This window comes from Triplophysa dalaica, chromosome 14, assembly GCF_015846415.1.
Source record: "Triplophysa dalaica isolate WHDGS20190420 chromosome 14, ASM1584641v1, whole genome shotgun sequence".
In the NCBI taxonomy this organism is placed as follows: domain Eukaryota; kingdom Metazoa; phylum Chordata; class Actinopteri; order Cypriniformes; family Nemacheilidae; genus Triplophysa; species Triplophysa dalaica.
This window is the reverse complement of record NC_079555.1, coordinates 6,651,735-6,676,008: the sequence shown is the minus strand read 5'-3', so window position 1 is coordinate 6,676,008 and position 24,274 is coordinate 6,651,735. Positions and strand designations below refer to the sequence as shown.

The 24,274-nt window shown below is 38.2% G+C and overlaps 4 protein-coding genes and 1 non-coding gene across 11 annotated transcripts; 1 reads left to right on the top strand and 4 right to left on the bottom strand.

The window, feature by feature from the left end:
* Positions 1-833: 833 nt before the first annotated feature.
* Positions 834-3,770, bottom strand: rnf141 (ring finger protein 141). Of its 2 annotated transcripts, none has more exons than XM_056765995.1 (6): positions 3,674-3,770; positions 2,618-2,812; positions 2,432-2,540; positions 2,101-2,282; positions 1,917-2,024; positions 834-1,829 (listed from the first exon to the last, which is right to left on the bottom strand). In XM_056765995.1, exons 2-6 carry the CDS (start codon positions 2,749-2,751, stop codon positions 1,679-1,681), a joined length of 684 nt encoding a protein of 227 aa, XP_056621973.1. In that variant the 5' UTR covers positions 2,752-2,812; positions 3,674-3,770; the 3' UTR covers positions 834-1,678. The 2 variants fall into 2 exon arrangements, with proteins under 2 accessions (XP_056621973.1, XP_056621972.1); XM_056765994.1 differs by having other exon boundaries at positions 3,617-3,765.
* Positions 3,771-3,861: 91 nt separating this feature from the next.
* Positions 3,862-6,981, bottom strand: lyve1b (lymphatic vessel endothelial hyaluronic receptor 1b). Of its 3 annotated transcripts, none has more exons than XM_056765992.1 (6): positions 6,656-6,981; positions 6,400-6,565; positions 5,672-5,811; positions 5,053-5,469; positions 4,889-4,967; positions 3,862-4,807 (listed from the first exon to the last, which is right to left on the bottom strand). In XM_056765992.1, exons 1-6 carry the CDS (start codon positions 6,738-6,740, stop codon positions 4,627-4,629), a joined length of 1,068 nt encoding a protein of 355 aa, XP_056621970.1. In that variant the 5' UTR covers positions 6,741-6,981; the 3' UTR covers positions 3,862-4,626. The 3 variants fall into 3 exon arrangements, with proteins under 3 accessions (XP_056621970.1, XP_056621969.1, XP_056621971.1); XM_056765991.1 differs by having other exon boundaries at positions 3,870-4,807; positions 4,889-4,970; XM_056765993.1 differs by having other exon boundaries at positions 4,665-4,802; positions 4,889-4,970.
* Positions 6,982-7,975: 994 nt separating this feature from the next.
* LOC130435390 (myosin-9) lies at positions 7,976-12,368 on the top strand. Of its 4 annotated transcripts, none has more exons than XM_056765990.1 (8): positions 7,976-8,653; positions 9,349-9,489; positions 10,600-10,800; positions 10,901-11,088; positions 11,189-11,402; positions 11,583-11,681; positions 11,765-11,832; positions 11,900-12,187. In XM_056765990.1, exons 1-8 carry the CDS (start codon positions 8,381-8,383, stop codon positions 12,051-12,053), a joined length of 1,338 nt encoding a protein of 445 aa, XP_056621968.1. In that variant the 5' UTR covers positions 7,976-8,380; the 3' UTR covers positions 12,054-12,187. The 4 variants fall into 4 exon arrangements, with proteins under 4 accessions (XP_056621968.1, XP_056621967.1, XP_056621966.1 ...); XM_056765989.1 differs by having other exon boundaries at positions 11,897-12,187; XM_056765988.1 differs by having other exon boundaries at positions 11,583-11,832; positions 11,900-12,368.
* eif4g2b (eukaryotic translation initiation factor 4, gamma 2b) lies at positions 12,183-22,183 on the bottom strand. The gene is made up of 21 exons (XM_056766844.1): positions 22,081-22,183; positions 20,801-20,909; positions 19,937-20,002; positions 19,712-19,834; positions 19,393-19,495; positions 18,366-18,497; positions 17,987-18,053; positions 17,740-17,891; positions 17,327-17,437; positions 16,648-16,830; positions 16,377-16,515; positions 16,123-16,259; positions 15,938-16,042; positions 15,498-15,626; positions 15,155-15,259; positions 14,844-15,059; positions 14,503-14,761; positions 14,111-14,315; positions 13,811-14,019; positions 13,576-13,697; positions 12,183-13,469 (listed from the first exon to the last, which is right to left on the bottom strand). Exons 1-21 carry the CDS (start codon positions 22,181-22,183, stop codon positions 13,404-13,406), a joined length of 2,841 nt encoding a protein of 946 aa, XP_056622822.1. The 3' UTR covers positions 12,183-13,403.
* On the bottom strand, positions 15,703-15,886 carry LOC130436206 (small nucleolar RNA SNORD97). Its single transcript, XR_008909040.1, has one exon. It is a non-coding gene; the product is annotated as a small nucleolar RNA SNORD97 (small nucleolar RNA).
* Positions 22,184-24,274: the final 2,091 nt, after the last annotated feature.

The window sequence follows — 24,274 nt, the reverse complement described above, 5'->3', positions numbered from 1 at the left end:
TGTGTCCATAGAATAGAAGTGAATCGTAACTGCCATTGTTCGGTTACCAACATTATTCAAAATATCGTCTGTTGTATTTTGCAGAATACAGGTTTGAAATGATAAGAGGGTAAGCAAATGATATGAATGACAGAATTAGAATTTTTTAGGTGAACTCTGTAATCTGGCTCAACACTGCAGCCTGGTGGAAGTAGATGGGAAATGTGCATGTGCATGGGTTTTTCATGCATTCTGACTTCTTTACCATGTTAAACATTCTGTTTTCTCATGCTTGACATGGTCAACTTGTTAAAAATCGAGCTGGACATATTTTGTAGTATTTCTGTCCTCGATACACTCCCGAAAGGTTTGTATAGGATTCGAACAAGAAAAACTGTTACATAACAACTTTTCTTAGTCCCTTATTGGGTAATCCTACCAGAAATCCACGTGATTACTCTTGCAATAGTTATAAAAGTTGAGGTGTGTTTTCTTGTTCACGGCATTTCAGTGATGCATTTTATATAAACTGTGGATTTAGAGATCGTTTGAATCTGGAATATAGAGCGGTCCCAGCACTAAAAGATGCCGAACAAGAACCGCATGCGGTAAGTGAAACTGAGTCTTATGTCTGTGTTTTGTTGCCAATGAGTGCTGTAGTTCCGCCCTCCAACCAATCCCCCCTTCCCCCGCAGCTTGTTATGTTTTCCAAAATAATTGTAAATTCTTTTGTAAATCTGATCAAACTAAAGACTCTACTGATATTTGAAGGGTACGATACTATTCTGTAAGTACTCAAGATTAATATGAGATATGCAGAAACGGTCTGAGTTACGGCAACTTTCACAAATACAAAATATTTAGTTCCATTTATTGTCAGATTTACACACACAGGAAGAAACTGTGCACTGAACATCCCACTTTCAAACAGCTCTCATTCAAACAACACTATCGCAGAAAAAAATATTTCTCATATTTTTATATCTGTGAGGATATTACAGAAGTTACCATTTAAAAAGTAGATTTACTGAAATTAAATTAATCGTTAATAAACTCCAATACAACTTTAGACTTTTATATAACGTTTGATCTCTATATACACATACTTCCTTTATATTACAATTAATTTTCCTAAGCCCTCATATTCACAGTCTCTCTCTCTCTCACACATAAACTGAAAAGTGTGAGATGAAAAGCTTAATCTTTTGGATTTTGAACAAAAATTGTCAGTGATTAATCCCTATAAAAAGCACAATTTGCATAAGTGTTAAATGGATCACTACATTATAAGACTTCATGAAGTTACTGTAGGTGTAATGTTCCCACATCATATGCGAGTCAATTACCATTAAACTGTTATACATGCTGATACGGAAACGCTGTTTTTCAGGTAATACAAGGCCTCTACAAAACCGATGCAATGAAGGGCCATTACTAAACAAGATCAAACTGGACTTGCAAGAAGAAAATCTATTAAATTCTAAAGCTATGTGTCGTCTCTCATTTATCTACACAAGAACACCTTATGTAAACTACTCAAATTAAAATATGATGCATCAACCTGAAAAGAGTCAGAATAATCAGTCCTTATTGCCTTCAGTGAATGACATTATACTGCAATAAATACATTTACTATTAACAGTACGTCATGAAATAGGCAGTGGGGAGATGGAGAGAGACAGTGGCACAGTGTTTCATTTTAAGGTCTGTGTGGGTGACCAGCTTCATCTGCAAGATTGAGAATGTATCCTGCTATATCTTCCTCCGTGGGAGCGTCCGACATGACCCATGATTCATTGGCGGCAGTCACTTGAATACGACAGATGGGGCAATTTCTGCTCTGACCGCTCCTAGATAAAGCAGAGGAAAGAAATCATAAACACTCAAAGGGTGTGTCATGATTTGACCTAAATGAATAATTAGACACAGATTCTTACCACTTTTCGATACACTTCTGGCAGAAGCTGTGAGCACAGGGTAGAATAAGATCTGCTTTACCATCCATACAGATACAGCATTCCTCTTCATCTGTCAACTGTTTCACCCTTTTACAGAACACAAATAGCATGTGAGTCACTGTGCATCATCCTTCAGGTTATTTCAATAAATCTGTCGCATTACCTGCCCATCCACATGCTGGCCTGGCAGGTATCTTCTGAAGACAGCTGTCCAGACGATCCTCCTGTTGCCATCTCCACACTCATGACTTCAGATGCCTGACTGGTGATGTCTTTGTAGAGCTGGAGAAACTGGTAGAGGTTCATAATGCGGGAGGCCTCGACATTTCCATCCTCTTTGTTAATCTGCGGAAACACAGAGGAATCAGCAACAACAGCAAACACCTTAAACAAATATCGACCAGTTTTGGTAGCGCTGACACATGCATTTGAGAGGTCACACACACAACAAATAAAAAATGTCTCCATTAAAAACAGAATAAGTGTGATCTCACCTTGGTGCACACTATTCTCACGGCAACTTTCCATAAAGATGTTGCATCAGATCCAGTCTGCACTTCAAACAGAAGATGTTTCTTCTGGCCGGAAGCTAGTTTAGCAGTTCTGCGGCAGAAAGAAATGAACCTGAGCACAACGTGTACGTTTTCAAAATAAAAGTTCAGGGCAAACAACTTGCTTACACATCATTGAGCTCTGCCATGCTACCCAGGAACTCATCATAGGTGAGGTATCCACTGTCTCGCACCAGCCCGACATGTTTGATCAGTTTCTCAGGCAGTCTGCTCACCGCCTGGCCAGAAAGATGCTGGCCCATCTCAGGTCCACACGGAGGACTGCTCAGTTACAACACTACACCTCATTCACTGCAGGAGATCCTAGAGAGAGAGAACAGTGTTGACATAAACCACGCATAGACAAAAGTCTGCTTTGCTAAACGTTAAACTATTTAAAGCATCGTTATTCTAGTCAATGTATTCAAATAGCATAATGTAATACCATATGATGACAACATACTATTTAAGAAACTTACATTGACTATTAGAGCATATAAAAATTAACAATTAAAGTGCAAAAGCTGAAGACTTTGTGAATAATGTAAAGTAAATGCTAGAACACACTTTTCCTTGAACATGTATATTATTATTTTAACCAAGATACTTATGATGTGAACATACAAGTCCACGTTTTTGGTCAGCAAGAGACATTCAAAAAGTAACACAATGTGAAGTGATACAAGTATATAAACAAAGCCCCAAATAAAGCCAACGTATTGAAGTAAACATTCTTTAATAAACTGTCGATGGGTACACATCTCAAACAGCAGACATACACACACCGTTAAACCTTCACAATTCTCTGCAAGATTACATAACACTACTAATTTCAGCTAACCTATTAACCCACTGATATAATACAAATCCTCCATACTTCCGAATTGAACAGGTGCGTATTTAACAGCTTTGCTCTGGTGATTTTGCAAACGTAACAACTGAACACAAATACGTTATAACAACGTACAATAATGCAAACACATTTGTTTCAAGAGAGAAATTCAGAGTAATAACCACAGACTGTGGTTATAACCATCTCTGCAGGTCGAGTATACTGTAAACACTCACCTAAGTTAGGCTAATGTTACAACTGTAAGCCTGGTTAACCGGGAAAAAATCGTATCTTACCCCAAATAAATACAACAGCGTTCGATATTTGTAAATTAGCCTCACATATAGACCCACCGAAAGCACATCAAATCAGTAGAAACCTGCTGATATTTGTTACATCCGGCAAACAATAAAGATGCCAACAACAGGATAGAGAAACTGACGCGATGCGATGACGTCATCGTCATGACGCAGCCACGCGTATAGGTAAAACAATCAAATTGAACGAGTATACAAAAGAGTATGTTATATACATCGTTAGAGTAATGCATGTTCATTTATTGTTGTATGGTAACAAAACAAGCTGCCAAAAACGATGTGTTGTGTTAAACAACGTCTTTTATAATCAATTTATAAGTATTTACATCTGCTTGTATTTTTGATATTACATGTTTATTACGCTAACAAATATCTTGATATTCATGATTCAATAGTTTTCCAGATTTATTAAAGACAATTTTCTTTATTTACATAATAAAAATGCTAAAATGTGTTTCTTGGCTTTGCAGTAAATTGTAAAATGGACTACAATCATACGCTAAATTGAAATCCCTACATTCTATAGGATGATGTATCTTCCCCTAACAATGCATATAGTGAAAACTGGACTGGATGAAATGAAGTCCATATTGACCTCATTGCAATATTTCTGTATTTTTAATAAACCTGATTATATAAGTCGTCTGATATAACCTATTTCATTTTGCTGGTATTGTTTGTTGTTGCGTAATGTTAACTATTAACTATTTTTTCCAGGTTTAATAAATTATTCCTGAACATTATGGTAGGCCTACATGATGTTTATCTTTTCAGTTGTCTGTTTATTAGAATGTCTGGAGCCTATGCTTTTATTACAATAAAAATAGTAATACAAATAGTGTCCATTAGAATAACTGAACTGCAAAGTAACGAAATGAAAAACACAAAGGTCTAGCACAGTTTGATATCAATGAAATCTGAACGATCTCTCTCTCTCTCTCTCTCTCTCTCTCTCTCTCTCTCTCTCTCTCTCTCTTCAGTTCTTAGGGTTAGTCTGTGTCGGGATCTTGTTCCATCCGAAGGATGATGTTGTCAAATTTCCTATTGTTGTTGTCTTTGCTCGTCTGTTCTTGCATACAGTGCCTGTCAATAATGTGTTGGCACATCTCAGTTTCGGTAAAATCTGTTTGCCCCATTCTCGTCCAGGATGGAAACTGTTGTCCTCCTTTGCTGAAGGAAAACAAAGTCAGGTAAATGTATGCAACTTTATCTTAAAACCTTTTTGCTTATGATAGTTGTTTAATCACTCACATTTTGAGATACCAAGCTGTCCCTACGGCTGCTAACAGCAGTAGCAGCATAACAGAGACGATAACAACTGCTTTTGGAACTGCTAAAATATAAAAGAAGCTTAATAAACTCGGTGTAAGTGATTCAAATCTTTGGATGGATGTTTAAGGGTTTAAAATCCAAACCTCTAATGGAAGGTTTATAAGGTCCAGCAGCCTGGGACAGACCGGGCTGGCCTGTTGAAGGTGAGGTATGTTGAACAACAGTATTAGTGAATGAAAGAGAGGACGATAAAATGGGTGAGGTCAAGACTTCGGTCAAGGTTTTGGGAGATGAGTGAAGCCGGGGGCTTGTTGTTGCCTGAGAAGTTATTTTACTGAAGCTAGAAAGACTAACAGTGCTATATGTTTTTGAGGAAGTGTTGAAAACAAAGGAAATGGACGGGGTGGGTGAATAGGGAGGAAGGGATGTGACAGGAGAAGAGGTAGAATGAGTTGTTGATGTCTGGATTGATATCGTAGAAGAATGGGTGGTTGATGGTGTTCTTCTCCTTTCTGTTGTAGATTCAAGACTTGTTGATGTTTCAAAATGTTCATCGGGACCTGGGGTTATTATAAAAGACATATTCTCATGTTATATATATAGACAGTACTGTATTGTTTTTTTTGTGTTCCTTTTTCCAACATACGCCTAAAATATGTATCAGCGTACCATAGAATATCTATCAATTGTACAAAATTATGTTTACATTGAGCAACATGCTGGACATTTACAACCATAGAAAGATAATATAAACACGAATACCTGCTGGCTTAATACAATAAACATCAAACGTTCTGCTGATGTCAGCTCTCCATACAGAAATGCCTGTACTGTTTTTACCACAGTTTGGGTTTCTGTCAATTCGTGGTATAACTGCTACTTGCTCTTCAATCCAGCCGAACCTATGTAAAAGGGTAATATTGCAGTCTTAGAAGTCCTGGAACCTATACAGATCAGATTTGAACTCATGAACTACTATCAATACTGCTCAAAGTTATGTTAGATGAAAATCCAAAGCAGAACATTTTTTAGTTTAAAAAAAACTTCAAAGCTAAATAAATAAGAGACAACATTAAAAATACATTAAATTAGATTAATGATGAAGGAAAACACTACAAAACATAAATGTCTTACAAATTCTTAAATCACGATCCATTTACTTAATATAGAAATATAACCCAATAAAAGTATATTTTCTTTAATAACTCAAGACTAAATATTCCTTGTCAAGTAAATGTATAGAATCTTTAAATATTTGTACTAAAAAACGAGACCAAAAAAATGGGTAGTAAGAATTTTTATTTATGCCCTTTCATTTTAATCTTTTAACTCAAGACTTTAACTGTAGACTTCACACGTTTTTTTCTCATAATATTATTTTGGTCACAAATTATCGATTTTTAAACACCTTCTGCCAACCATAGCTTTGAATAATTTCAGTCAACATGTCATAATATACAATTCTACAGCCAAATCTTTTACAGCTTTACCTGCATGTCTGTAAGCCATGTTTGTTTGCTGTCTCCACTTCAGCCTTTGAAGCGATTCTCATTTTAATAGCATTACATGCCTCTTTGGCTGTTGTGGCATTAAAACTGTATTTCTTGTCCTTGGTTTGAACCAACACCACTCCAGAAATACCATCATCTTTAGGAACTGAAAGACAACAAAAACATTTCCCATGACACACATTTATTAGAATCCTAACAAAAGTGCATTTAAAAAGACAAAAATAGAGAATCATACCTTGAATTTCACTCACATCTAAACAGAGTGTGCAAATACATAATGTGAATAGAGGACACAAAGTTAACCAAACTCCAGCCATCATTGCAGCAACATTAAAGACGCCAACAAAACTGCAGACGTTTGCAAACACAAAATATGGTGATGCTGCAAAAAGGATCACAGATTTGAACTCACTCCACCTTCTTTCAAAAATGGTGAACTATGGAAATAGGAAACAGGAGGTTGAGGATGATCTGGATAAAGACCTTCACGGAGAGGCCAATTACAGCTGGAGCAAAGGGCGACTAAAAACATTCATGTGACTGCACCAGTCATGTCAAATATTTTAAACATATTCCATAATTATCTACATATAGGCGAAATTACAGGAAGTTTTTCAAAGCATCCTGTGCCCTGTTTTGCAGATTCACAGATTTGATTGTATCATCTAAATGGTCTTTGACAGGAAATAACAAATCATGACAAAAAGTTCTGACTGTGGTATCTGCCGTTTTTCATTACTAAACTAATACATTGAAAAATGTATAGTTATATGGCATTTGTCCTATTTTGTGTTCAGCTTAAATAATACATCTGCAGTTAAGGGGTTTGAATTTCTTCGTCTTCTCGGTGAAGTAAAGGGAATCAGTCTTGAAAACGACACTTGTAACCCAGATAGAACAGATACATTTGTTAGATGTCTGCTAAAGATCTGGAAAATATCTGCTAAACATCTTAGAAAGAGCAGATTTACAGCCACTCTAAATCATAAATATCTTACAGACATTGTATAGATGTTTATATGTTTATATGATGTCTGACAGCAGACGTCTTCGAGACGTATTGCAGATGAGCAAACTATGTATTGCAGATATAAATGCAGACGTCAAATAGACGTAAGGCAGATTTATGTGTGCTGTCAGGGTGGATATAAACCCGGAGTATTCCATTCCATTCCATTTTCTACCGCTTATCCGAACTACCTCGGGTCACGGGGAGCCTGTGCCTATCTCAGGAGTCATTGGGCATCAAGGCAGGACACACCCTGGATGGAGTGCCAACCCATCGCAGGGCACACACACTCACTCATTCACTCACGCACTCACACCCTACGGACAATTTTTTCCAGAGATGCCAATCAACCTACCATGCATGTCTTTGGACCAGGGGAGGAAACCGGAGTACCCGGAGGAAACCCCCGAGGCACGGGGAGAACATGCAAACTCCACACACACAAGTCGGAAGCGGGAATCGAACCCCCAACCCTGGAGGTGTGAGGCGAACGTGCTAACCACTATGCCACCGTGCCCCCCTACCCGGAGTATTAAACTTCAATAATTATCATATCATGTGGCATGTTGAGCACAGGTTTGACCGTAATCTAAAGCACAAGGACTATTTATTTTCTTCAAGAAATGCGAAAGTATTATTGTTTTCTTTCTTTGACCCGTTTATCAGTACTGTTAACCCAGCCCACAACAGAAAGCTGAGAAACATAAGTCTGCAATTAGTCAGGGATGGGGTGATCTGTGTTTCAAACCATTCGTTAGCGTCAAGTTTCTGCTCTCTGTGAGTTGGTATAACATTTCCTAATAAATAATTGACCTGAGCCGCATGTTGATGAGTCTCCTTAGTTCTGAGCGCATTCACTTGCATGCCGGGACTCTGCGGCAGAAGCAAAATACATCACATCAAAACTACAGATTCAGGTCAAAATTGGGAGATTCTGCTCTAAATTAAATTATGACTCTGAGGGCCAGTTCTCATGGGGAGCTCCAGGCTCTCAGTTTATTGAAGAGCCCTGCTTCAGACAGCGGTCTCTTCAAATCTCTTTCTCACAGCACCAATAATATTGGCAACCGCTTACAGAGCATCGAGGAGCTTAAGGGAGTTTTGAAGCCCACACACCCTCCTCGAAGACCCGTTCGTGCGGTCCGACCCGTCAGTGCTCTAAGCGCTAGTGGCTCATTCTTGCAAATCAACCACCTGCAGGGGGAACTGGTGAGGAAGAGGAAGGTAGGTGATGTCAAAAGACATATGTAAGTTATCTACATTATGTTTTTGTGAAAAATAACGGAGAATATTACATTTAAAATGCTGGTTAAGGAACTTCTAAATATCTAATGATGTGCTTTCTGTGGTCCTCTTGAATTACTGCGGTTTTTATTATTAATGTAGATTTCATTGTTAAAGTGATAGTTCACCCAAAAAATGACAATTCTGTCATTATTTACTTACCTTCTTTTCATTTCAAACCTCTCAGACTTTCTTCTGTAGAACACAAAAGAAGATTTGAAGAATTTATTTTTTAACGTGCGGACATTTCGGACGCAAATATCGGACTCAATGTGCAATGGCCTTAATACAGTTCACTAAATACACAACAAATTTCATCTAGATCTGTGTATTAAGGAATTTTACTCTATTTTGTAGATTTTAACTATTAACAGCTTTGCAATAATTGGTTTTGTGATATTTCAGCGTTACAACCCTTCGTTTGTCCAAACAATATAGTGAACAAATATGACAAACCAGCATAAAAATGATACACTTACAATCACAGACGCTTTTATCAAGAGCAACTTACAAATGAGAGATGAATATTTTGTCAGTTGAGTGCAGTTTATTATGTTTTGTTTACATGTAGGACCATTTAATTCATGGCATTATTTCTGACATAGTAAATGAACAAACATGTCTTCGTCTTTCAGGAATGTGAAGACCTAAAAAAGGAGAATAAATACCTCTCTAATGAAATACACATGGAAAGGATCATGATGAGAACTGAGAACGAGCTCACCATGAGGAACCTGCGGAACCTCAACCAGGAACTCCAGGTCCAAGTTAAAGAGGTATCCTCATTAGACATCTAGAATTAATAGAATAAATTGTATTAATAATATTGTTTCATCCCTTCTTTCCTTGTTCTAAAGAGTAAATATTTTGCGATTTTTAAGGTCCTACTTTGGTTTAAGGATTGTCCAACAACAAGTTAACATACATACAAGGTGTGAAACATTTTAAGTTTCTAATAATAGGCAGTTATTATTACCTTTGTAATAATTGAACTGTCTTATCTCCTCCTTTCTGTCAGCCTGATCTAATCACATGGTCTAGTCTGCTTTCATTGGTCTACCCTTACAGCATCGCAAATGGAATGCCAGGCATAAGGAGGCTCAGAGATGACATATTTTTGTATGCCAAAAATAAAACACACCAGTTATAACCAGCCTGTGATTTTTAAAGCCTTTGTGTCTTAAAAACAGCGGTTGCTACAAGTTGCTGAAAGGGACTACTTCCTTTGGCGGGGACGTTGGATTTCATCGCACATATAAAGCTCACAAATAATATAGCATTTGCACAAATCTCTTAAAATGTAGATGCGGATTAATTCACGGAGTAATTACTTACCAAAGAAAACATTTCTAATAAAGTTTGAAAGAGTTGTCGGAGACTTGGTGGTGGTGACGTTGATATCGAGCGATCTTAAATGTAGTCTGTTTATAGCATTGTATTTAGCTTTTTACTTTTATAGTATTTCGGCCTCAAAAGTAACAAATGTGGTGTTCATTTATAAAGATTATCTTAATAATACAAAACGTGTAAACATCATACACCTTTGTTAATCACAGAGCTTTTTTTGCAATCTTCCAAACCTCTATGGGAAAAATGCACACGTGGAACCAGCCTGGCACCTAATTCAGTGTTAGCCTAGAAAAATACGTCATCTCTTAGGTACTGGATTAAACATAGTGGTGCAAATCTGGCACGGAACTGAAATTAGAACAACAGATGACTCATTCGCGAGATTCAGAGTCAACTCCTTTTTCCCAAGCCAATAACAATTCGGTGACTTTCAGCTTTAAAACTTGGTAGACTTCTTACATTTATACGCAAACATAACTCACTGCAAGAAATTTAATTTTAAGGACATTGTAATAGTTGCTCTTTAATATTATTAGTTAAACCAGAAGCTACATCTCAGCCAGCAGAGGGCGACACTGTGCTCCAGGGCAGCTGAGGATGCTGACAGAACCCGAGCAGAGGCGGATAAAAATAGAGCCCTAGCAGAAGCCCGGGCACTGGACAACCGGGAGGAGAAAGATTTTGTGATATCTGAAAAAACAAGGCTCAGTGAGGTGCTACACCAGCTGAAGAAAGAGGTGCCCATGAAATCACAATGCAGTTTGCACACAATATACTCAACAATGCACTTAACAATGCACATGAAATGAAGAAACACTCTCATTCTTTCATCCACAGCACACAGATGTTAAGCAACTTTTAGCACAAACTGAGAGGAATTACTTCGAGACCAAGATTAAACTAGACCGCGTGTCTGGAGAAAAGCAAGTTCTCCTGGAAGAAAACAAAGAACTGGAAAATGAGAGAAACACATTACGAAACAAACTGAAGGAGCTGACAGAGGAAAATGTGAAGATTATGGAAAAGTGAGCTTTTCATATAGAAAAATGTTGGTAATGCTATATAAATGCATCATAATGCTTTTAAATTCACATCATTCATGTATTTGTTGCTCTGCTTTACTAGGGAGGTGAACTCCAGACGTAGAGCTCTGGTCGCTGAAGAATATAGTGAGAGAGCCAAAAAAGCCCAACAAGATGCAGAGCAGGAAAGAAATCTAGCCGAGAGAGAAAAGGAAGATCGCACCAGGGAGTGTCTTTCCTGGAGAGAGAAACATCAGGATCTGGCAGAAATCATCAGGGCCCAGGAGGAGCTGAAGTCTCAGAGGCAAACCAAAGCAGTGAGTCCTTTAGGCTCGTTAAAAATGTACCTGGACTGCAAGGATGAGGCAGGAGCATCACTGGTCATCCATACAAACCAGTGACCAGGGGATGTCAAATCAATGACAAAAACGTACAATGCTTTTATTTTCCCAATTAATGTCAATTGTAAAAACACATACCTGTGTATCTCACTTCAGTGCCAAGCTAACATTAAGAGCTTCTTCCTGTGTATGACTGAGAGCGACCAGAGGGTTAAGCTTCTAAAAAATCAAGATGGTACACCAAGGAACTTCACAGTAATTTCATTTTCCTTTCATTCATCTTTAGCAAAATACATTAATTGTATTATTCAACCGTCTAAAAAACATGCTATCACTAGGAAGGAGATCCTGTGTACATTTCCACACCTGATCCCAGCAGTGAGGATTCAGAAAGGAGCTCAGGGAGGTATGTATTTATAAAATACTAAACTTTGAATAATGCACTGTCTGAATTTGTCATATCTATTCAGCAGAACTATGTTTAGAGTGGCTGCACCTCGGGTTAGAAGGGACACAGGACCAGCCCATTTCAGTGAACTGTCACCAATGGGAGAATCCCACGATTCTGGGTTTCAAAGGAGAAGCAGAAAGGTTGAATATTTCTGGATCCCCACGGATGAGGAATAATGCAAAAACGAAAAAATCCTGCCATATTTTGTTTGCTCTAACTTCAAACATTTTTCCAAATTTAAAAAGCGAAAAGTTCCTACCTAAATTAACATTTTTTTTTGCATCTCACAAAAACGGACAAGTAAATATATTGATCAAGTATTTTCTTTATTGTAAATTCAGCAATAGTGGTGATGAATACAGCAAAATATGCTTTACAATGTCATGATCATAAACCATTTAATTTCTTACATCTGGATTGCCGTTTAACAAACAAGAATAACTTTGTCAAATAATTAAAACACCTGACAATAAACGGTTGTTGTCAAACCATCTATTGTCAAGGGCAGAAGCCTTTTCTCTTTTTTTGTGAAACCTTTTTATTTAATTAACTTTTAATGACTTATCCAAAGGCAGGTTAAAATAATCCACCAGATACACGTTTAAGATGTTTCATTTGCAGCAGATTGCTGGGGCCTAAAAGACGTTACTATTGCTGTAATAGATTACATTTCAGTTACCTTGTCAGAACACACAGTAGACAATGAGTAAGGCTGGGGCAGCGGAGGCATTCATTCAGTTAGCTGGACTTCTCACTAACACATATCTTCAATAGACATTCAGATCTACTGCAAGCTGTGGCTTTAGGTAGTGTGTTGTATGAAATTGTCTGAATGACTATGGAGATTAACTGGATCTCAAGACTTAAGACATGTCTGAAGCCAGCACTAAAGATTATTCATGAGGAGGTAGAAATGGAAACTGCTAGAACTTTATAGCAACCAGTCAGTGATTACAGTTTAACAGATTATTTTTAAAATCATGCACGTGAAGGTTAAAGGATATTGCAACGGACCCAGAATAACACTAAAAGCGTCAACAGCGTAACCTATGAAGGCCACTCAACCAGGATCTCAGTTTAATTTCTAATCCATCTCCAAAAAGACAACAAACTATTGCTTCTATATCGACAGCTTCACTTCTGCTGGGACACCAAAAGGTTTTCCATCCACTCTTATACCGCAAAACACAAACTAGGTTACACATGTAAGAAAGATGGGACTTAACCACATTTTCTTATGTCTAAAAAAAATTAGAAATTAGGAGACAAAGAAATATGTATACTGATTTAACAAAGTGGTCGTTTTATCATCTCAAACTCAAAACTGACACACCTAACATTGGCTATGATGCAAGCACAAGGAAATATTATGATGAAGATGGCATTACTTTGTCTTGCGGTTAATTCATGAGCCTAGCAGCAGTTTAGATAAGAGTGAATTACAGCAAAAAGTAAAGGAACCAAAGAGAAGATGGCATGTTATCTATCAGGATAAAAGTATGCACGGGGAGGATTAGTCTGGTTCATCAGTCGGCTTCCTCCTCTGACTCCTCGTCTTCTGCTGTCTCCAGCCAAGTCAACCACTGATTCACCTGAGGGCAAGACACACCTAGATTTTGACCTCATCATACTATGAAGAAAAACACTTCTCATGAGAACATGATTAAGTTTACATAACAGCTAAATCCAAAAAAATACCTGGAATAAGGCTTTTCCTTTCCCAGGGAATTCTTGAGAAACGTCTTCTTTCCATGCTAGGAAACTTTCCTCCTCAATGATCTCCATGTCATAGAAGTTGACAAAGTAGCGAAGCAACACACCTAAAATTACAAAATAAAAATTATATTTCCCATCCCAAGGTCACAGTTAGGGTCAGGGATCACAGTTAGGGTCAGGGATAGGCTACATGTTCTAATGCAAGTAGCTGCATTACCTTTTGGGAAAGCGTTGGCGTTGAAGTGCACCTGCAGAGCGTAGAGAGCGCTGACCTGCAGTTCTGTGTGATCGTTAAGGAACTTCTGCATGACTGGCTTAAAGGCTAGTAGCAGTTGCTTCTCCTGATCAAGATGTTCTTTCGAAGGAGAGGACAGTTGCTCATCCCCTTCAGACAGACCAAGTTCAGCCACGATATACTGCAGAAAGCTGTTTAAATGGAAAAAGACTTGATAAATAAAAGCTGATATGAGATTATTCAAAAGCAATATTGTTTGTGTGCATATTTAGTGTGCTATACCTGGTCATAAGTATGTTGATGAAGCCCTTATCAGTGTGGAGTTTGGGAGAGATATTGTCTTTGATCCACTTATAGATGGACCCAGGGGAAGGGTCTGCAATGATCTGTTTCAGCAGTTCCTTCTCCAGTTTTAGCAAGGGGAAAAGGAAACTCAGACCCTTACCATCCAGAATCTCCAGCATACGATCTTTATTCTGGTCAATTTCTAAGCAACATAAAAACAGAACAGTTAAGCTATTGGGTCAAACTTTTCCATAAAAATGCCCCTAATCCTATTTCTTACAATTCAGTTCACATTATTTTTGGATGAAGTTTTATATAATATTTCATTAAATTGTAACCTTTGTCTACTTTTATAATAAAGAAGCCGGAATCAGGCTAAACAGACGTACCAGGAAGCATCTTTTGCATGTTGACCTTGCTCTGCTGGAAGAGCTCTGTGAGCCACTCACGGTCCTTCAATTTGGAAGCTTGCTGCAGACACAGCAAGAACAGGGGAAAGTGATTTCCGTTCTCCAGTGGATGAGCCAGTTCGGCCACACTGACCAGGTCAGCGATGACAGCTCGAGCAGCAAACTGGGCCAGGTAAGACTTGACCAGAGGAATGTCCACCTCAATCTTAGGGCACTGATCCAATCCATTCAGAAGAGCCTGCAGACAACAATACAATTGTTTGACTTCGTGTTCCACAGGGGGTTGCACACATCATTGATTTGACTCTAGGGTTATTTACCTGCATGAAGTTCTCTCCAGTGATGAAGCCCTCGGTTCGGAGTGTGTGAATGAGAGTGCTGGCATGCTCCCGATCTTCATCCGTCCGCTCCAAAGAACACAAGATGATCTTACTCAACATCTCTGGCAGAAAATGCTTAGGTGCTTTCATCTCTCTCACGGCACTGACAGCCTCAGTCATGTTCTTACTGTTAAGATACTCAGTCGCCATGGACTCCTGTAACAAAACAAGTTAAAGGTTGGAAACATCTCTGATAACTAGTTATGTCATACAGAAGCTTTGAACACATGCGGAAGCTTTGAATGGCATACAGTCATTTTCAGCAGTTCCTCCTTGGTAGGTGCAGGTTTCTTAATAGTTTTTTGAGGTTTTTCCTGGATCAGAGGAGGGTTGGTTTTCAGACCAAGCTGATGGGACTGAAGAGAACACAGAAGAGGATGTAAGATGATAAAGACAACGATAAAAAATCTGATATATAAATATAAAAGCAACACAGCAAATAAATTACAAATATATAAAATTCAAAGAATGGAAAAAGCTTTAAAAGGATGTCTTCAATGTTTATTATCACATTAACTGCCTCACAGGTATATTGGTTTTCTGTCACTGTAGTGTGCTTTAATGAAAGAAATAAATAAATAAAGGGATTTCTACCTGTCCGAGTGGTGGAGTCTGTGTGCGTGGAGGCTGAGCGCTGGGAGGAATCATATTGGGAATCTGGGACTGCAGTTTTGCCATTTGATTTTTATTGATAAGGAATGACTGAGCAGGTCGGAGGCTGATCTGAGAGAAGTGATAAAACAATGCAAAGCTTGTCATGCTAATAACATGACAACAATACAAAAAGGGACAAAAAGTCACACCCTCATATCTCATAATCGCAATCAGTGGACTGGAGGACAGTTAAAGAGTGAGGGATAGCAGAAGAGCATTGAGGAGGAGGGAAAAAAAGAATAGAAAGAAACAAGAAACAGACAAAGAAAGAAAACTGCCATCCAGTGGGATCCCTCAGAATAACGCGTCTTTTTATAATCACAGGGTGCAGGAGGTTTTGGTTTATACTCGGGAACAGCTATCGTATGCCTCCAATTTACCTCATCAGCATTGAGCTGCCCTTTCTTAAAGCGTGGTGGCATGTCCTTGGACTGAACCTGCTGCTGGTTTGAATGGTTCTGGCTTTGAAAATGCTGATTCTGTCCCTGTGGAAATCATTTAGCAAACTTAATCTTCTAATACGATTTGAAAGTGACTTTAGGCTATGCAGGAACCTACCACCTACCTGGTTAGACTTGACAAAAGGCTTCAGACCCAAGTCAAACTGTGACTGTGGTTGAGAAGCCATATGTCCACGGTGGCGTCCTAAGGTGGGAGAAAATCTGTCCTGGATCACACCTGGACCAGTCCCAATGCCGCCGCCTGCAGATTTAAATATATTACATTTAGTCATTCAGAAGATATATGTTTAGTTATAGTCAGATTAGTAAAGAAGCTTCAGACATAATATTGATCTTATAGAAGAATTTGCAAACTCACCAGGCATCTGACCAAACATATCTGCCAATCCCCCAAGAGATTCTCTGTCCAGTTTTATCTTGTTCGGCATGAAATGGCCTTCTAGGAAGAAGTCCATTCTTATCCCCTGGTTCATGGGTGGAATGAAAACACCCAAATCCTTCAGAGAAAAAAAAAACACCTGTAAGGCTTAATACTTTATTTACCCTCAAATCAGTAAGTAGTAGTTTTTTAGTCTCACTAGCAATAAAATATGTAACATATGTATTATTAAACTTAAAAAAATGCTCGCCTTCACTGCCTCTTGACGAATCTGGTTTATCGTCTTTGGTCCGTTGTCGATAAAAGCTTTACGAGGAACCCAATTGTTCTCTCTCAGCTCTACTGTGTCCTGCAGTAGGAAACGAATCCTTGCAGGCAAATCCTTGTTGTTCATTAAGGATCGCATACGGCCGAAGTACTGATCCATTAAAGACTGAGGAGGATGCAACAGCGCGTGAATAGGCATGCTTTAAGCAGCAAGTGAATTGTAATGCTTTTAATTTGGTGAATCATCCTCTTAAAACTGCTTGAGAAAAATACTTTTGTCTGAGCATAAGCTTAGTCTTGTTCAAGGAAACCAGTCTGAATTATCTTATACTATCAGACAACTGCTTCTCTCTCTATTACAATGACATTATTCTAAACACCTGGAATTTCCCTTTCCAGCAAATGTAGGAATATGACAGGAAAAAGCAGATCATTCCAGTGCATTAAAACAAAATTAACCTGTCACCATTTTACTATTAGCTGAAACGCATTCATTATGATCCTTAATAATAAGAAAGGTACACTAACCTATAACAAACAGTTTACTAATACATATTCCTGTTCTAAGAATGATTCAGTTCATACTGTGTTTCAACAGGAGCAAAATTACTAAAAATCAATTTAAGAGGTCCAGTTTGAATGGTTCTTGGCTCAAGTGATACCTTGGCTTTTTCATGGTCGAGTCTGGGCCCCACAGTCCTCATTATCTGACAGAGACACTCCAGATCCTCTCCCATGTCCTTGAGCTGGACCCTCTTCTTTTTCTCCAAAAGCTATAGATGAATCACAAACATCTCACCAAATGACAAAATCAAGAGAAACAAATGCCTGGTTTCAAAGAAGGCTTAGGACAAGCCCCAGACTAAAATTAAAGTTGAGCCGTCTTTACTGAAAATAAATTGCCCTGACATATCTTTAAATATGTCATTGCCATTGTTTTGTCTCAAGATGCGCACCAGAAATGTTTTTATATAAGTTTTATATGAAAAGCGACTTAATTTAACTGGCTTAAACTAAGCCTGGTCTATGAAACCAGGCCAAAGAGCGTTTGAAAAGTTAAGTAGGAATAACATACTGTTTTGATGCACCTATGAAGGATGGACTCATGGATGAGGTCAAGTTTGCCAAGCTCTCCAATGAATTTGATATTGCCAAGCATCTTGATCTTGGCGATGCCACGCTGCTCCTCTTCCTCAGAGGATAGAGGGTTGTCTTGTTTGTCATAAACTAAATTAAGAGACAAATGTAAAAGTTAGAAACCACCCAGGAGAAAGGTATTATGCTTTGCAATAAATAAATAAGATGTTGGGGAAATGACTCACTGTCAACATTTTTGGTGCGGTTCTCAAATTCATCTTGAAGCTTGGAGATTAAAAGTCTTCTGAAAGTCTGCAGGGAATAAACAGGATAGTGCACAGTGAGAAAATGAAACCAAGGGGAAAAAAGAAAAATGTTTACTTTACAGCGGTTTCAACAACTAAAATCAGTTTTGAGTGCACAGCTTAATAGTTAAATAAAAAATGTAATGCCTCAAAGAGTTTTGCGCAGTCAGCAAGACAACTAGCTGATGCTGGATTTCACTTTTTTATCACATCATAAATATACATTCAGTGACTTTGTCTGTAAATTGAGAATATAAATCAAGAGAATTGCAGGTTTTAATGAGAATGCAGCCAAGCTATATAAAAAAGGAGTACTTACTGTGCTCTGCTTTTGTGATGACTGGATTTCAGTTGATGGGCCATCAAAGTTTGGTGCATCCTCTGCCAAACGCAGACATAGCTGAGCATAGAGTGAGCTGTATGTTGGCTCTTCTAGGGCTTTGTCTACGATCTACAGAAAAAAGCATGGAATTGAAATTGCATATACACTTTAAAGTCCTTTAATAGAGAGACTGAGTTCAAACTTTCCTGAAAGTTGTTTCTGAAGACTAAGGGTGTGTTCACATATGCTATGTTTGGTTCATTTTAATCTAACTCTGGTGCGATTGCTCTGTTAGTGCGGTTTATTAGTGTATGTGTGAACGCTGCCACTCGAACTCTGGTGCGCATTATACAAGGGGACCGAGGCCGTTGAGAAGAAGGGCCTCGGTCAAATTTCAGACGAACACTGGCGCAAAACAAAAACAGGAGGTGATGGCAATATACGACCCCAAAATCAATTAGCTTTGTAATACAAAGGCGTGTTTATTAGATCTGTGCTTGCGCATGTAACGCAGGAATTCCTGTCGCCGCTTTGACTTCTTAAAACAGTTCAGGAGGTCTTTGCGAGTTACGGCTTACTAAAAATACCCTCATATGCATAGGCATACACTGAGCATGTATAAGCCCGCACACATCATTGTTCTGGATGTCTGATAAGTTCTGTTTTAACATATAAATCATAAACACTGTCTAATGTTGCGACTTTACACCTAAGCTGTCAGGTTTGATACAAAGACTACATTTTTGTCCGGACCAAAAGAACCGAAACTACAAACATGCACGCTAAGAAAATAATTTCCCTGGTCATGACTCATATCCTAGCAGGTTAGTACAAGAGTCTAAATGTTCTTGTTACCATGGTAACCACAGTGAATAGACTGCATAAACACAATTCCATAACCTAAACAGACCTACTCTTCAGTCAAATCTGTATTAAAACCAAACGTAATCTTACATTATAAGGCTTATCCCAAAAACCTTTTGTGGTGTTTTATATAATAAAGGCTTACATAAAAGTATCTTACCAGCAAGATGACTCCTTTGAGGACGAGTTTAGAGTCTACGCCCACATTGAGAAGCTCAAGGCATAGCTTGTCAAACTTTTCAGGGGTCAGTTTATTAAGTATGCTGAAAGATAAAAGTGAAAAGCATATATTACATGTCAGTTAAAACAAAAACAAGCGTTCAACAGATTTGTAATTCCATGAACTGGAGTGTATCAGCTGTTAAGCAAAAAGAAATGCTCACATGAAAGCACAATGAACAAAAGAGCTCAAAACAAAGGCTTCCTCAGGCTCTCACTCCCTGCTGAAGCGAATATTTATGCACTTCAAGGACACTTACCCTCTTACTTTCCTAAATATTGCATCGTGAAGTTCTTTTTCATTGGAGTTGACATCTCGTCTAGTGCTTCTTGAAGGAACCCATCTCTGAACGCCAGGCCCTGGGGTTTTCCCCAGGTACTCGCTAAAGAGACACAAAGTGATTAGAGACTCTAAAGTATGCTACAAAGCTGTATCGATCTTCACTACTTGCCGGATGTCTTTATATTAACATGCTTAAACATACCTGTTACCGACAGTCTTGGGATAGTGCTGAGTTGCACCCCTACCTCCTCCTCCGCCCGAAGAAGCACTAGAATAATAAAATGGAACATTACAATGCTGTTTGCACAACAACCCCTACACAACCATTTAAATACTTAAGTCCTATCCGTTGTCAGAGAAAAGGCGGAAAATCAAATGTAACCTGTTTAACAAGGTACATATTCAAGCAGCAAAACAAGGAACTAGTGGACCTATAGCTGCATCATGTGTTTCGTCTCTTTATCCTTTGTAAATAAGAAAAAAGGACACACGCTCAATAACTATGAGTAACTGCTGCAATTCATTTTTAGGATTTTGTCATGCAGGTCTTGAAATTTACATTTGTATAGCATCCCATAAGGGCTGCAGTTAATGGATCAATTTCTATAATGTTAAAAATGTTCAATATCTAAAATCTTCAAAACATATCTTTTAAAGTTCAGGCAAATGTTTTACCCCTCTGTCATGAGTTAAGTTAAATCGATTGAACGGTCCACTTGTTCACAGCGATTGGTGCGGCGTCAACGCAGATGCTCGAGTCTAAAACGCAACTGAACCAGTGTGCGATGGAAAGAAAGGCCAGTCATTACACAAAGTTAGTAGTGTTTCATCTGAGAGCAGGTCTAAACACATATCTTGACCTGAAAAGCTTGTAACATTGACGAGCCTATTTAAACCAGGTGGCTCAAATTGAAGCCGTATGAACAAAGAATTAGCACGAATTGAATTTGAGGACAGCTGTGGATCTCCTCATTTAGACAGAATTACAAACACGTGTGTCTTTTTCTCTATTGATGGGTAATACATGAGAAAAGACCGTTGGACAAAACCGGCCAGTTTAACACACCTGAAACGAGAAGCGCCCCCTTCTGCAATCACACTCTCCACTTTGGCGGCTTGACAACGAAGAATCTTGTAAAGAATAGTAATGAAAGGGCGGGATGGGGAAATCCGAACTGTTTGAGGAAAAGATAAAGAAAAAAGACAAGGGAATCAGATAAAACACGTTGCTCAGGCAGCGAATTTAAAACGACGCTGGTTAATCAAAATTACTGGTTTTATCTTCATCTAAACATAAAATGGCACTACTTGCTATTAGATATCCAGATAATTTTAACACAAAAATCGTATGTTAAAGTACAGATGCTTGGTCAGCCTCCGTTTGCCTCATGCAACTTAGCTTACTGACAAAAGAGGCCAGACCTTTAGCTTGCTAACATTAACGAGGGTAACAAAAGAACTACATTTTACCGCCATTGTTTTAAACGTTGTATGCGTTTGAAAGCCTAAAGACCGTGTAAATCGAATAAAAGCATACACGAAAGGTCGATATTAGACCGTTTAATCAACGTTCGCTCTGGTGTAACGTTAACTGCTAGCTAGCATGCAGAGTTTCGTCGCGCTTAGCATTTCCTGTAAGTTAACTTGCCTAGCAAACGAACACAGTAAGCGGCCACGACTGGTAAGTATGAAGCAGTCGCCACCGATGTAAATCTACTATATCTATATTAAATGAACAAAAACCTCCTCAGGTGCTTGTTCTATAACGACGCCATTTTCTACAGTCACGCACTCAAAACAGCAGCCATTTTACATCACGTAAAATACAAGAAAACTCACCTTTACTAAAGCACCCTCAGTTTTGATGTTGATTTTGTACTTCAAAAGGAGAAAATGATGAGTATAAAAATAGATATGGTTTGAAAGTATTTAGCTAGTAACCAGTCTAACTGCTCTCTGTGAGTGTGAGAAATGTTCTAGAATAGTGCGCAGGTCTTCTCTTCTCCTGTACTGAATCCTGACTGCAGTCGGCAAGTGACGTCACACCGGAAGCCGAGCTGTGGGTCTTTGTTAATTATTTTTCCTATTGCCTTTGTGCTTAGATAATGTTTCGTATGTGTATGGCCGTGTCATTCCAGCACTGCCACGTTACAATTATATATTTGTACTTTTGTTTTATTATACTGTATAGGCTATATTTGTTTCAAACATCTGTCATTAATTCTGCTGATTATTTAGATGGGCATTATCCACAGTGTACTGCTATTTCAGACGGTGACGATCCTTTGTCCCATTGTTTGTACAATCAGAAACAAACTATTCTGGGATTAGGGTTGTGTTCGGTACAGTAACATTTGTTCATGTCTGGATTTCCAATAGTCGGGCCGAAAATGGCTGTTAATAGCCGGGCCTCGACTGCTGTGCCAGGGCGAGCCAGGGCTTTAGTCATGCTGGGCCGAGCCAGTAGCTTCTTGCTTCTGGTTGTGGTGCCAAAATATGTCTCCACTGTAAGGCCAGGCTAGTAGCACGGCATCGCCAGAGCCATTAACTGAGAGAGTTCTGCCAACGGAAGTCCGAAACGCTGGAGCGTCACGTGATTCATGTAGCCTTCAGATAATACCAGCAAGCTATGTTTTTCTCTTTAAATGCTTTAATTCTTTCATTTCTTTATTCATTGAATGGCTTTCGTCTTTAACTGGGTTAAACGTTTATCTCAGTTGGTCTGTTTAGTCTCATCTCCATGTGTTACTGGTAACTTCCGGTAACTATTGAACTGTGAAAAAACCGTTCCATTGGAGTCAGCGAAGAAGACGCGACTCTCTCTGAATGGGCAGCGCTGCTCTAAAACCCCGCCCTAAACACACCTCTCCGGACCATACGTCACGGAAACCCGCCTACTCAAGCGGGAAATAGGAAGTTTAGTCATTACAGGAGAAATAAACTGAATCCCAATTGCGTCATTATTACAGAACAACATGATGGGAAATACAGATACGCCTTTTTGTTAAGAATTTGAAATAAGGTTTCGGTGTACCTTTGCTTTGTAACCTACACTCAATTGCTGTAACATTCGAGACATCATTATAACAATATTTTTTTCTAGATAATGAACGATACCTATAGGCTTCTGGACTATCAGCTAGTTTCTGGCGGGTAATGTTTGACCATTGATGATCGCAACGCGGGTTTTATGTCAGAATTAAAGACTTTCGCGGTCAAAAAGCGTTGTATTATATATGTAACATTATAGTTATTATGTGAACGGTCCTATCACACATTTCTGTCACAGATATTACAAGTTATGTTGCAATCTGTTGAAAAACTTCATAACTTAAAGTGATAGTTCACTCAAAAATGAAATCATTTACCAACCTAGTCTCTTACTACTGCGTATATTGTCATTTCAAACCTTTATGACTTTCTTCCCTAGAACACAAAATAAGATATTTTTAAGGAAGTTGGTAACCGAACAGAAACATATGTGTTTTGGGGAAAGTGAAACTTGCTTGTTGAGTTATTTCATTTTCTAATGTTCATTCACTGTCATACTTGCTAAAGATTTTCAGTTTATCATTGGAAACTGATGGAGGTTTTGGATTAAAAAACGTTGGAAAACCTATCATACCAGATTTTTGGAGACTTTCAAATGCTAGAACCTGCAAATGAATCTATAATTTAAACATAATAATATTTTGTAAATATGTTTCCATTATGATTAAATTACCTATTTAAAAAGTCTATCACAGTTAGCCACAGATTTGTCTAAATTTCTATTGCTGACCCCAATAAGTTAAAGGGTATCCTATTTTGCATGAGTTTTTATTATTTAGTATGATGTGCTACACAATAGATGTTTAGCTGTTAGATGTTACAATTAGATGTTATGCTCAAGCAATAATAATAATTGCTAAGTACATTTAAAGAAGTGAAATTCTATTAGACCTCCACTGTAAGTGTGCTTCTGACTGTGCTGGAAAGTTAAAATAATAAATATATATAAATATTTATTTTATAATGTGATAAATATGTTTCCTATGTAGTATTCCATTAACGAGTAAAAAATATTCCAACATAACCCATATATTGTAAAATGATAAGGAGGTGCATTTCTGATTTGGTCCACTAAATGGCAGTAGAGACTTTAGATTTTCGAATGATGTAGGTACAAATACTGTTGCCCCCAAAAGCTGCATGAGCAACTGGTTAGCTTTAGTAATACTTTATACATTTTCAGACTAATGTCTTATTGCAGGCTATATTGATACAAACTGCACAAACTTTTCTTTTCACTTTTTCCTCTAATACTGCAGTTTCTGAACTTTACATTATCTATCGTAAACCTTAAATAATAAGAAGAACTGTTCACTGTAGAATTACTTTGGCCTGATATGTGAACGCAGTGTTCTAAATGTATCCATGCCCTGATTTGTATGCAAAATTCGAGTATGCTCTTTGCTGCACATACATTTTTATCTTGTAATTTAAATATCTTCAAGACCTAATGTTGCAAGTCATTTCATCTTTCTCTGACCCCAGGGTG